The 13,642-nt window shown below is 39.8% G+C and overlaps 1 protein-coding gene and 1 non-coding gene across 2 annotated transcripts in view; one reads left to right on the top strand and one right to left on the bottom strand.

Moving 5' to 3' along the window:
• Positions 1-2,285: 2,285 nt before the first annotated feature.
• EIF2AK3 (eukaryotic translation initiation factor 2 alpha kinase 3) overlaps positions 2,286-13,642 on the bottom strand; it is an 84,936-nt gene continuing 73,579 nt past the window's right edge. Inside the window, exons 15-17 of the mRNA XM_070479279.1 lie at positions 11,494-11,595; positions 5,689-5,751; positions 2,286-3,493 (exon numbers count right to left, since the gene is read on the bottom strand). Of these exons, the coding sequence (XP_070335380.1) occupies positions 3,293-3,493; positions 5,689-5,751; positions 11,494-11,595 (366 nt within the window). The 3' untranslated portion in view covers positions 2,286-3,292. The remainder of the gene's footprint in view (positions 3,494-5,688; positions 5,752-11,493; positions 11,596-13,642) is intronic.
• TRNAG-CCC (transfer RNA glycine (anticodon CCC)) lies at positions 8,110-8,182 on the top strand. Its single transcript has one exon. It is a non-coding gene; the product is annotated as a tRNA-Gly (tRNA).

Raw genomic sequence — 13,642 nt, 5'->3', positions numbered from 1 at the left:
AACTAGATTTGCATGTGTCGCAACAAAGATCACAGACCCCACGTGAAAGTGAGTGTTCGTCTCTCAATCATGTCCAACTCTTTATGACCCCATGGACTGTAGCCCACTAGGCTGCTCTGTCCATGGGATTTCCCAGGCAGGAATACTGAAGTGAGTAGCCATTCTCTTCTCCAGGGATCTTCCAGACCTAGGGATCAAACCTGGGTCTCCTGCATTGCAGGTGAATTCTTTACCATCTGAGCCACCAGGGAAGCCCAGGTTCAGTTCAGTTCAGTCGCTCAGTCGTGTCCGACTCTTTGCGAACCCATGAATTGCAGCACGCTGGGCCTCCCTGTCCATCACCAACTCCCGGAGCTTACTCAAACCGAAGTCCATTGAGTTGGTGATGCCATCCAACCATCTCATCCTCTGTCGTCCCCTTCTCCTCCTGCCCACAATCCCTCCCAGCCCAGGTTAGATATGTGCAAATCCTTCAGACAGCTTGGTATGAGGCAGCAGACAAAAACCTTAACTAGGGATTGGAATTCCTGGGATTTGGTCCCAGTTCTGCTCTGACTGGCTGTTATCAAGGGGCAAATGACAGCATCTTTCTGGACCTGAGTTGTACAATAAGAATGGTAATAATAACATCTGTCATAGTGTTTTTATAACTTTTATTATTATTTTACTATATATTTTTATTTATTTGACTGCACCAGGTCCCAGCCTCAGCAAGTGAGATCTTTTTTTTTTTTTTTCAGTTGCTGCATGTGGAATCTTTAGTTACACCATGTGGAATCTGCAGCTCCCTGACCAGGGATCGAACCTGGGCCTTCTGCATTGGGAGCTTGGAGTCCTAGTTACTGGACCACCAGGGAAATCCCTAAATAGCTAGTTCTCAGGGTGGTCGTGAGGGTCAAAGCGTCTGCAGCTGGAACTGAGCAGGCAAACTGGGAAGAAATCAACAAGATCCCTCGCTGGGGTGAAGGGGAAAACAGTAACTGAAGCAGGCTAAGAGAGGAAGAAAAAAAAAAAAAAGAGTTGAACTGGCTAGGAGCCAAGCAGAACAGGGAAGAAAGAGGAGTTGGAGCCTCATTGAGCAGTGAGAATCTGGGAAGAACACACAAGGATCTGTGACGTGTGCCCTTAGCTTACAAACTGCTCAGACTCTATGGGGCAGACATAACGTATCTGTAAGATGGAAATAATCATGCAGTTGACCCTTGAAGGTTGGGCCTGGCGAGTTTGTGCCTGGCAGCTCTGCACGCCACATGCCTCCATCAGACACACCGTGATCCCAACACAACTGGCTTTGCCATACGTAGCCTTTGCTCTAGGCAGCCTCCCTTTGGGGTAGGATGGTCTTTATGTCTCTGACACAGAGTAGAAACTGAGCTAATGTGTTTGGATTATGACTCCAGTGAATTTTGAAAAGGACTTGATCCTGTCAACTCTTTGGGAGAGGACGAGAAGATGCCTGTTTAGAACAGGTTCAGTTCAGTTGCTCAGTGTCCAACTCTTTGCAACACCATGAACCCGCAGCACGCCAGACCTCCCTGTTCATCACCAACTCCCGGAGTTTACCCAAACTCATGTCCATTAGAACAGGTTAGGAATAAGTTTTCTATTTTTTAAAATTAATTTCTATTGGAGTATAGTTGCTTGAAATGTTGTGTTAGTTTCTGCGGTATAGCAAAGTGAATCAGTTTTACATACACATGTATCCCCTTTTTTGGGTTTCCTTTCCGTTTAGGTCACCACAGAGCACTGAATAATAGAGTTGCTTGTGCTATGCAGTGTGTGTGTTTGTGTGTGTGTGTGTGTTCAGTCGTGTCTAACTCTTTGCGACCCCATGGGCTGTAATCCACCAGGCTCCTCTGTCCATGGAATTTTCCAGGCAAGACTGGAGCATGTTGCCATTTCCTACTCCAGGGGAGCTTCCCAACCCAGGTTTCTGAACCCTTGTCTCTTGTGACTGCTGCATTGTCAGGCAGATTCGTTACCACAGAGCTACCTGGAAAGCCATGTGCTATACAATAGGTTCTCATTAATTATCTATTTTATACACAGTATCAATAGTATGTATGTGTCAAGTCCAATCTCCCATTTTATCCCCTGGTCCTTGATGTCCTTATGTTTGTTCTCTACATTTGTATCTCTATTTCTGCTTTGTAAATAAGATTATCTATAAGGAGTAAGTTTTCTTGAGAGTAGGGTTATGACTCTTTTGAGACCTATGATCCCATTTTAAAGTCTGAAAAATCCCATTTCGGAGCCAGTTCCCTCAAATAAGAATCAACCATAAATCATTTCTAAAAGTTTTATTAAACCATTTAGACTTGAAAGAAGTCACAATAGTTAACACACTTTTAAGTGTGTTCTGTACACCACCAACCCAAATGGATTGAGTTCAGAATTTTTATAAATAAAAAATAAACCTATTTACAGTGAAAAATAAAAACATGTTAGCAAGTTAGATGATTAGACTGTTATCTACAATCAGTTCTGAGACAGTATCAACCTACAATATTACATTTAAGACATGTAAGATTTCATTAGGTTTAAGAAGTCCGTAATTGAAGCAGTTAGCTGTGATATATGATTTGTTTCTTACTACAGCTTTTTTTCCTTCTCCAAGCCAGAATTTTTGACCAACTTACACAAAAAGCTTCATTTTTCCCTTTACTGGAGGTAAAAGTACAAAAAGCTCTTAAAAATTTTTCTCTCTAGTTCTAGAACTATCTGAGGAATAAAGCTATTTAATGCTACAAATGACCCTAGAAAACTAGCTATATAATTTGTTCTACTTGTCCTCCAAAATAATGCAGCTTCCTAATTCACCCACCAGGGACAAAAATGGAGTCAGCTTTGTTTTGAAATCAGTTTCAAAACCCCCATGATCTCTCTAGAAAGCGTCTTTCTAGAACAATATGGTTACCACCATGTAGGGAATTTCATTTTCTGTACTATAAAAATATTTCCATTTTATAATTCTCTCTATACATTTTAGGGATTGCTTCTACCTCCCTAGGCAAAACGTGAGGGCAGAATGCTTGGCCAGCCAGTTTCAACAGACCAGCGAGGGAAAGGACTGCATGTGACAGCCCTCCCCTCGACTGGAGCGAAAATCAAAAGTTGGCTCAAATGAGGTGTGCGCTCCAAAATCCAGTTTAAAATCTGATTTAGAAAAGGCAGCCTAAAACAAAATCAAGTGGAGAACCATATTTTCAAGTTTGCAGTTTTGGAAAAGCAATATTCCTTTGAAGCAGGCTATTCCGTTGTCCCCTGTTAGGGGCGCGAACGGAACATAAGGCTAATTGCTGGGCAAAGGGCTGTGGGGGCTGCTGGAGTGTCTTGAATGTTTCGCCCCAGACGAGCTCATGGATCGAGACCTCTGTCTGAGGACCGTCTTTCCTGGAAACTCCAAGTCCTCGAAGATCGCGTTTTCAATGATGCTCGCAGCTTCTGGCCGTTCAGTAGGAGATGGGGACAGCATGTCTTGCACCATGGCATACTGAAAGATAAAAATTGTTTTGTGATCAAGGGGCCACTGAACCATTGCCTAAATCAGGAGTCCACCAAATATTACGTTTCTGTAACTATGTTAAGTTGGTATGCCAGTTTCTCTTTTTTTCTAAATTAATTTTTACTGGAGTATATTGCTCTGCAATGTTGTGTTAGTTGTGTTGAATGTTGTTGAACCTGGGTTTCTGGCATTGCAGGCAGATTCTTTACCATCTGAGCCACTTAATTCCATAGGGAATCAGTTATCGGTACACATATATCCCCCTTTTTTTGGATTTCCTTCCCATTTAGCTCATCACAGAGCACTGAGTGGAGTTCCCTTTGCTATACAGAAGGTTCTCACTGGTCATCTATTTTATACATGGTGTCAACAGGGTATGTACGTCAATCCCAGTCTCCCACCCCATCCCACCCATCTCACCTCACCCTCCCTTGTCCATATGTTTGTTCTCTATATCTGTGTGTGAGCAACTTTTCAACTGTGCTACTGAAATACAAAAGCAGCCACAGACTGTACGTAAACAGGTGGGCCTGCCTGTGTTCCCATGAAACTTCATTACTAAAACAGGTAGCAGGCTGGATTTGGCTTATGGGTCATAGTTTGGCCAAGTCTTGCTCCAAATACACCTGGACTATTTCAGGTTAATTGGTTGTTTTCTAATATAAAGGGCCCTAAATCACATCTCTGAAACACAGTCTGACCTTTAAAATAAATTCATCTTACAACTGCATGTGAATGTACAATTACTTCAATAAAGATTTCAATTAAAAACTAACCATACCAAAGAGACACAGAGACACAGAGAATGGACATGTGGACACCGAGGGACGGGGAGGATGAGATGAACTGGGAGAGTAGCATTGATGTACATACACTACCACGTGTAAAAGAGATAGCTAGTGGGAAGCTGCTCTATAGCATAGGGAGCTCAGCTCAGTGCTGTGTGATGACTTAGCTGGGTGGGATAAGGGGGCATATAGAGGAAGATACAAGAGGGAGAGGATATATGTAAATGTGTAGCTGATTCACTTCATTGTACAGTGGAGACTAACACAACACTGTAAAGCAATTATACCCCAACAAATAAAAAGAAAAATAAATCATGCCAGGGGTCAGTACCTAGCCCCTTTCCCTGATTTTTTTCGAACCACTTTAGTATAACACGGATTCTTGTGAGTCCCCCAGGAACTGATTCACCACTTTTCAAAATACACAACAAACTAATTTTTAGTAAAATAAACTTCACTTTAAGTTAGCATATCTCTGTTGCTATAAAGTTCATTTTTAATGCAATCCTTCAATATACTTAAAATACTGAAAGATCAATTAGACTTTTTCCAATTTGATAATCAGCCACACATTTTAATTTACTTCAACTGAATTTACTAAGAAAATTCAAGCATAAATTTTAAAGCGATGTGTTTGTGGACATAACATAAATAAACAAAAACTGCAAAAAGAAACTTCAAAAGTTCATTACACACAGTTTTCACCATCAAGACCATTTTAATTTTCCCTTCCCACTATTCTGAATCATTTACTGTTTCTCTGAGGGGTATAATTTCAACACACAAAATCATTAGAAATTAGTGACTTTTTTTTAAGAAGCTGGTTTTTAAGATCTGTGTCAAATTCGCTAAGAGAAAGAAATTAATGGCCTGATTATAATGGCAACTTGATTCCTACGAGGGTGAGCTCTTTACGTTCAGCCTTACTGAAAGTCATGTCGGACTCTTTGTGACCCCATGGACTACAGCCTGCCAGGCTCCTCTGTCCATGGAGTTTTCCAGATAAGAATATTGGAGTGGGTTGCCATGATCGAACCTGCGTCTCTTGCATCTTCTGCATTGGCAGGCAGGTTCTTTACCACTGAGCTACTTGGGAAGCCCTACTGAAAAGCGAGGTTGCTACAATCCCCGGATGGGCTGTCATGCAGCATGGAGCAGACTCCTAGCTGCCAGAACAGGGACTAACTCACACCCCTGCAGTGGAAGGTCACATTCTTCACCAGGGAATTCCCTAGCCTTTGGTTTTAAGAAGTTGCATGTTGTTGGGATCAGGTCACTTTCCTCTTTAGACCTTAGGCCTCCTCATCTGTAAAACGTGGAAACTGGTGAGCTGACTGCTGACTTCACATCCTAAGTAAGATTTTAAAGAAAATAAAAGATGAGAATTATACCAACCTCACGAGGATATTTTTGAGTAAATAGTGGTGGAAATTTGAGATCTCTTACATCAGTTAGGATCTGAAAAGAAAGAAAAGTGTTACTTATCTTTAAATCTATTTTGATATGTGGATCTATTTAAACAGAGATATTTTTTGATACTGTAAGCAAGGCTGACCATTAAGCAGATGGAAAATTTATCAATAGCTTTTCCTGACTTGATAATCTATACATCAGTGCTCCCTGGGCACAGATTTACCTGCCACCAAATCACCAAATAATTTACATATATTAGAACTCTACATGATCCTGACATCTGGATTTTAACTGAAAATGGACTGATCTGCATCAAAAATAGTTCAATCATTCATGAACACACATTTGTGTTCTTAAGTGGGTAACTTTTTGTACTAGTCACTAATCACTTTATTTGATATAAAAGGACATAGTGTTCTTTTTAAGTGAAGAAAACTAAGTCAATTGTGCTAAATTCTGAATATAAAAAATAAACTAGCTTTTTGGGAAATTTTCATACAAACAGGATAACAGTGTCTACTTTGTATGACTGCTTTGAGACTTAAATAAGGTAATTGAGGCAAACTATTTGGCACAGTGCCTTAAACTCCTTTAAAACATTTTTATTACTTCTTTCTTTTTGGTGGCTCTGGGTCTTCGTTGCTACACTTGGGCTTTCTCTAGTTGCAGCGAGTGGGGGCTACTCTCTAGCTGTGGTGTGTGGGTTTCTCATTGTGGTGGCTTCTCTTGTTGCAGAACACAGGCTCTAGGCACATGGGTTTCAGTAGCTATGGCACGTGGGCTTAGTAGCTGTGGCTCCCGGGTTCTAGAGCACAGGCTCAGGAGTTGTCGCTCAGGGACTTAGCTGCCCCACAGCACATGGAATCTTCCTGGACCAGGGGACTGAACCCGTGTCCCCTGCATTGGCAGGCGGATTCTTTACCACTGTGCCACCAGGCAAGTCCCTGATACTCCTTTTATAATGAATCAGTTTTGAGGAATGAAATAAAGCAAGTATGTCTTCATATTTCTTGAGAAATAAGATAAAAAGTACTTAAACAAAAATATGAACTGGGTTGGCACTTGTCACTTCCCACTAAAGGAAAACAGAAACTTCACTAGAAGAATCTATGACGCAGGCCATAGAAGGGAGTGTTTCACCTGCTAATAGGTAGGTCATACCAAACAATGTGCAGATAAATGCTTAAGTCTTGAATCACAGAATTTTTAATCCCATTAGATGCTTTTTCTTTTTTTTAACCTGCTGCCCTTTGAAAGACATCATTTAGGAAATGAAATGGGAAGCCACTGGCTGGAATAAATTAGTAATAATACATATACTTGGCAAAGGACTTGAAAAGATGATCAAGGTCATTAATCATCAGAGAAATGCAAACTGAAACCACAATCTGATTGTATTGTACTCCTATCAGAATACCCAAAAAATGTAAAGACTAAAAAACCTAAGTGTGGATGAGGATGCCGAGGACCCAGAACTCGCCTACACTGTGCGTGAGAATATAAAATGGCACTTTCTTATACAGTTAAACCACTTACACATAATTTACCAAGCCTACCTCCTCATTACCCAAGACTAATGAAAACAGATGTATGTCTACAAAAAGACCAGTTTACAAATGTTCACAGCAACTTTATTTATTATGGCTGCGCTGGGTCCTCTTTGCTGCCCAGTGGCTTTCTCCGGCTGCAGCACATGGGCTTCTCATTGTGGTGGGTTCTCTTGTTGCGGAGCACGGGCTCCAGAGTGCAGGCTCAGTAATTGTAGTAAATAGGCTTCAGTTGCTCTGTGGCATGTGGGATCTTCCCAGGCCAGGGATCGAACCCCTGCTTCCTGCATTGGCAGGCGGATTTTCCACCAGAGGACCACCAGGAGAGTCCCACAGTCACGTTATTCGTAGGTGTTTCCAACAGGTAAATGGACACGAACTATGTATATATATACCATGGAATATTACTTAATAAAAAGGAGAAACTGCTGATACACTGAGTAATGAATGAACCTTGAAACCTTTAAGGTGAGTCAAAGATGGCAGGCACAAAAATGTATACACATGTATGATTCCACTCATATGAAACTTTCTAAGACAAAACAGATTAGTGGTTGCTTGGAATCAGGATGGGGGATGAAAGAACAGGAGACTGACTGGGAAGGAACAAAAGGCAACTTTTGGGGATGATAGAAATATTCTGTATTTTGAATGTAGTGGTCATTACATGAAGGTTTAAAAGTATCAAAATCTCATAAAAATATACAAAGTGGGTACATGGTACTGTGTGTAAATTATAGCTCAATAAAATTAGTTTCTTGAAAACCATCTTGGTCAAATCATTGAATAGTCTCCTTTACATTCACTAATAGAATCTCAGAGGGGTTCTGCCTAAACAAGGCAGATTTTCTGAAATTCCCTGATGGTCCAGTGGCTAGGACTCTGCACTCCCACTGCAGGGGGCCTGGGTTCAATCCCTTGTCAGGGAACGAGATCCCACGTGCCACAACAAAAGATCAGAGATCCTCTGTGCTACAACTAAGATCCAGTGCAACCAAATAAATAAATACTAAAAAAAGAAAAAAAAAAGAGTAAACATGGCAGATTCTTTTTTTTTTTTTTTTTTTACTACATTTCGAAACATTTTCACTAAAGCAAAGGCAAAGAAAGGAAAAACATTTTAAATCTTTACAATGAGTGCAATGGAAGAAAAGATCACATCTTTGGAAAGAGAGAGAAAGTAGATGGAAACATAGTGTAACTACTTTAGGTCAACAGAGAAAGCTAAACCAGGGTGCCCACAAGGGATAAGGCCAACAGATGGGGAATTGCTTAGCTGTGTGGAACCTGCAGGAGGTGGGGGTGAGGGATGAAGATGGCTTCAGGAGAGCTGTCGGAAGTTCTGTGAATGAAGTGATATTACATACCCTCATAGGACACAAAGGGCTTCCCCAATGCCTCCAACAGTAAAGAATCTGCCTGCAATGCGGGAGACCCAGATTCAATCCCTGAGTTGGGAAGATCCTCTGGAGAAGGGAAGGGCAACCCACTCCAGTATTCTTCCCTGGAGAATCCCATGGACAGAGGAGCCTGGCAGGCTACAGTCCATGGGATTGCAAAGAGTCAGACAGGACTGAGCAACTAACGCTTTCACTTTTCACAGGACACATAGGTTTGTTATTCAAAGAAACTGAACCAAGGCTTTTCAAACATAGGGCCAATACAGAGGCATGAGGATGAGTCAGGGGTGGGCATGGAAAACTGAACAAGCGAAGATCTGCAACAGTAAGACACTCTCCACCCCTCCATCCATCCCAGTTCTTTCTCAGGCAGGAGAATGAAGCTTCTTCTCTGGAGAGAATGAGGAAAGTCCAAGAGATGCTAACATGTGAGTGTTCTCCCCCATCGCCACCCCAAAGAAAGAACTGGATCATAACACTTAACAGTCATATCCACTTCAGGGTTTTTTGTTTTTGTTTTTTTTTTTTTTTTTTTGGTTGCCTGGCTTGCAGGATCTTAGTTCCCTGTCCAGGGATAGAATAGGGGTCCACAGCAGTTGAAAGCTCTGAGTCCTAACCACTGGACTGCCAGGGAATTCCCTTTTTTGTTTATTTTTTAATGTCCACTTCTAGTTACCATTTTAGAGCACCATTCTTAAATAGGGACAGGATTGTCAACATGTGAAACACACACACAAATCATAACAAAACTCAGAGATATTAGTAGGGAGAAAGTAAGTGTGACTATAAAGGGGTAGCAAGAAGGATGGAACACTTCTATATCTAGACTGCAGTGTTGGTTACAGAAACCTATACATGAGATAAAATACCATGGAGCCATACATAACACAAAGTACCCATGTCAAATTTATGTTGTACTATAATTATGTAAAATGTAACACTTAGGAGAAATTGGATGGAGGGTATCTCTTTGTATTATCTTTGCAACTTTCTGTGCATCTATAATAATTTCAAATAGAAAGCTTAAAAAAAAACAAAGGAAAGAGACAGTATGGGGGAAGAAATACATACACACATACAATTGAGATTCTCAGCAATATGAAGAGAATGAATTCATGCAAAAAGAGTGCAAATACTACAAAAAAAGAAACAATCTCAGATTGTAAAAACTGAATTGTCAAAGGAATTAGGAAAGTTAGAAGAACAAGCTAAGGAACTTCTGCAAAAAATAGTACAAAAAGACAATGATAGAAAATGGAAGGGAAAAAAATTAGACATTTTTAGGAATAAGTCAGGAGTTCCAGGAAAAAACAAAAAAGTTGGAGGAGAATTTATCCAAAAAAATATGAGAAACTTACTAGACTGAAGGATGAATCCCTTCTAACTGAAAGAATCTACCAAGTGCTAAGTACAGTAAGTGAGCAGGGGAGTTGGGGTGGGGGGGTGGGCAGGACTGGTGGAGAGATCTTTAAGGATCTGAGTGGACTAAATTTCATAATGGCACTGATAAAAACTAAATCCCTAAAGCCCTCAGAAAGGAAGATATAACGGGTCCAAAATACCCCACATTAAAAAAAAAATGATGCATCAGAATAGTATCAGCTTTTCAACAGCAGTATTGGAAGCTATAAGAGAATGGGGCAATGCCCTCAAGATTCTGAAGGAAAGTTATTTTCAATCTAGAACTAGAACCTAGTCAATTTATCAATTATGTATAAGGATGGGGGGAAAAAATACATTTTCAGATACCCGAGGACTCTAAAATTTTCCCTCTCGTACATTCTTTCTGAGAAATTTACGGCAGAATGTGCCCCAGCAAAATAAGAGGGTAATGTAAACAAAACAAAACATGAAATCTAGGAAACAAGGGATCCAAGCCAGGATCCAAGCTGATTAACATTTGGGTTGCTCCTACCTTCTAGTCATTATGAAAATGTTACTATGAACATTTGTGTACAGGTTTCTGTGTGGACCTATGTTTTTATTTCTCTTGGAGAAACAGGAGTAGAACCTAGGAGAAGAACATGGTCATTCCATGTTTACCTTTTTGAGGACGTGTCAAACTGTCTTACACAGTAGAATGTACCACTTTACATTCCTACCAGCAATGCATGAGAGCACTAATATCTCCATATCCTTGCCAACACTTATTTTCTGCTTTTGTTTTATTCTATTAGAGCTATTCTGGATGCTGTGAAGAAGTATCTCACTGTGATTTTAATTCACATTTCCCTGATGAATAGTGATGCTGTACTTATTGGCCATCTGTAATCTTCAGAGAAACATCTATTCAAGTCCTTTGCCCATTTTTTAACATTTTGTTGTTGAACTGTAGTCATTCTTTACATATTCTAGACACTACTTTTAAGACTTTCACTACTATACTCCTTAAAGGCAACAGTCATGGTTTATTTTGAGAGGGGAAAGAAAACTTAACTATGCTTAGGTTTTCAGCTTTTAAGCATATGACTGTGTGGCCATTTGTTCTCTGGAAAATTCTCTGACCACGACCATCGCCCCACCTTGTGGTTTCCCTAGCTTTGCCCTTATGACAAATTTAAGTGCAAAATATGGTTAAGTTATGATGAAGTTAAGCAACAGCAAGCAACAGACAATTCACCTCAACCATTTTTGAAGGCTGAGCTTTAAATGGAAGCAAAGAGCCTACAAATTCTTTCTCTTCTACTTGCAGTCAACAAAGTTGCTGGTATTAAGAATAACTTATTTTTCTTTTACAACTCATTCTTTTGTAAATTGAAGAGTATTTTCTTTCTTTCTTTTTTTTTTTTTTTTTAAGAGTATTTTCTTCTGCCTTTTTGGAGAGGAGGGGAAGAACTTACCCTGACCCTTTCCATCTGAGTGCCAAACGGGTACAGTAATTCAAACAGAATGAGGCCCAAAGAAAAGATGTCCACTTTATGAGAGTAGCTGCTGCCATGAATCTGCAATCCCAAATAAAGAGGATTAGGAGAACAGTCACAGAGACAGTATCACAGATGATCATACAGCATGAGTGAATCCCAACACTTAGTCCCTACTTGGTTTAAACGTAATCCTGCAGGTAAAAATGTCAGCAAAGAGTTAATCATCTCTGAAGCCCCTTTTCTTCAAGTCACCCACAGCAAGAGTAATTAAACTACTCAGCATCACAGAAGGAAGCCCAGGTATAGCTCTGAGATATGCATCAGTAAAATAGGCCCAGCGGAAGCCAGGAGCCAGGAAAAGCTGCCCCCCTACCCCTGAGGTGAAGTTTTTCAAAGCCGGCACTATCTAAAGCAAATCTCTCACTTCTGACTATCTTAGTCCTCACCTATTTTTATGAGAAAATCTTCCAAACCACTCATCAACTGTGGTTAGCCCTCATTACAGCACTTAATTATGGACTTCTCTGCATTCTCGGTTGTATTTTTCGTGTGTGTTATTTCTTACTCTTCACAACTAAATTATAAAGACCTGGAGGGAAGGGAGCTGCTTCTTTTGTATTCCTACCATCCAGAACTGAGCTAAGTACAGAGAAGGCCTTCAACAAAAATTTATTTGCTAAAAGGAACAAACGAATTACAACCCAACAGACTCTTAAAAAGTCTCATTCAAATTAAAAGTGACCTCCTAGGACTCAGAGGAAGCCTTTCATTTGGGAAAATGAAGCTAGGCACATAACTTGACACTTGGCAAAGGCCAAGGAGGGCCGGAACTTTGCGAATACTCACATCAATATTTCTTTTTATTTATTTATTTAGTTTTTAAATTTTTTGGCTACAGCATGAGGCATGCAGAATCTTAGTTCCCCAACCAGGGATCAAACACGGGCACCCAAAAGTGAAAAGATGGAGTCCTAACCGCTGGACCACCAACCAATGCCCCATGATTTTTTTTTTTAATCTTATTTACCTAAAAATTCCTATTTTCTTTTACACAAATGACTTTTTCCAGAAACATGATCTGCAGGTCATAGCTATTTTTCATCAAAACTGTACTTATTGGTTTATTGTCTTCTAGGGTTGAGTGTTACAGAAAACAAACTCTTTAAGCTGTAACCTGGTTTTTTCCCTACCTAAATACTTTAATACTATTTTTCCTTTATCTTGAAATTCAAGATGTCTAAGTATAGGACTATATAAAAAAAAACCTAATTAAATTAAAAAATGAAAATATTAAGCATGAAAAAGAATACACTTGAATAATGCAAACAACTCAGGCAGTCTAGAAGGATACTGTACAACAGTAAAATAAAAGCCAATTCCTATGACTGGTCTCTGATAAAACCTTCCAAAGATAATCAATCCATTGAGAGTGTGGTCTATGGATCCCTGGGGATCCCAACATCCTTTCAGGAAGTCTACAAAGTCAAGACTATTTTCACAATAATTCTAAGACATGATTTGTCTTTTCACTATGTTGACATTTGCTCTGCTGAATCTTAGCACGAATTAAGGCAGTGGCACCAAAGCATACTAGTAGTAATTATGTTCTTCAGTTTACATACTGGGGGAGTAGGGTGGGAGAAAAAAGAAAGCAAGAGAGAAAGAGAAAAGAAGAAAGCAAGAAAGAGAGAGAAAGAAAAAGCAAGAGAGAGAAACAGAAAAAAGAGACAAAGTGAAAGTAAGAGATACAAAGAGAGAAAGAGAAAGAGAGAAAAGGAGAAAGAGAAAGCAAGAGAGAGAGAAAGAGAAAGGAAGAGAGAAAGAGAAAGAGAAAAGGAAAAAGAAAGCAAGAAAGTGAGAGAGAAAGCAACAGCAAGAGAAAGAAAGAGAAAGAGGGAAAGAAAGAGAAAGCAAGAAAGAAAAGAGAAAAAGAAAGTGGAAGTAAGAGAGAAAGACAGTTTCACGTAAAATATCCTGCTGAAGCAGTGAAACTGATTAATTTTATCATGTCTTGCCCCTTAGACCACATCTTTTTAATATTCTGTGTGACAAAATGAGCAGTTCTGCTCCTCCATACTGAAGTAAAATACTGTCTCAAGAGAAAGCATTTATGTAATTGTTTGAG

Source organism: Odocoileus virginianus, chromosome 2 (assembly GCF_023699985.2).
Source record: "Odocoileus virginianus isolate 20LAN1187 ecotype Illinois chromosome 2, Ovbor_1.2, whole genome shotgun sequence".
Classification (NCBI taxonomy): domain Eukaryota; kingdom Metazoa; phylum Chordata; class Mammalia; order Artiodactyla; family Cervidae; genus Odocoileus; species Odocoileus virginianus.
This window is presented reverse-complemented; position numbering and strand designations above follow the sequence as displayed.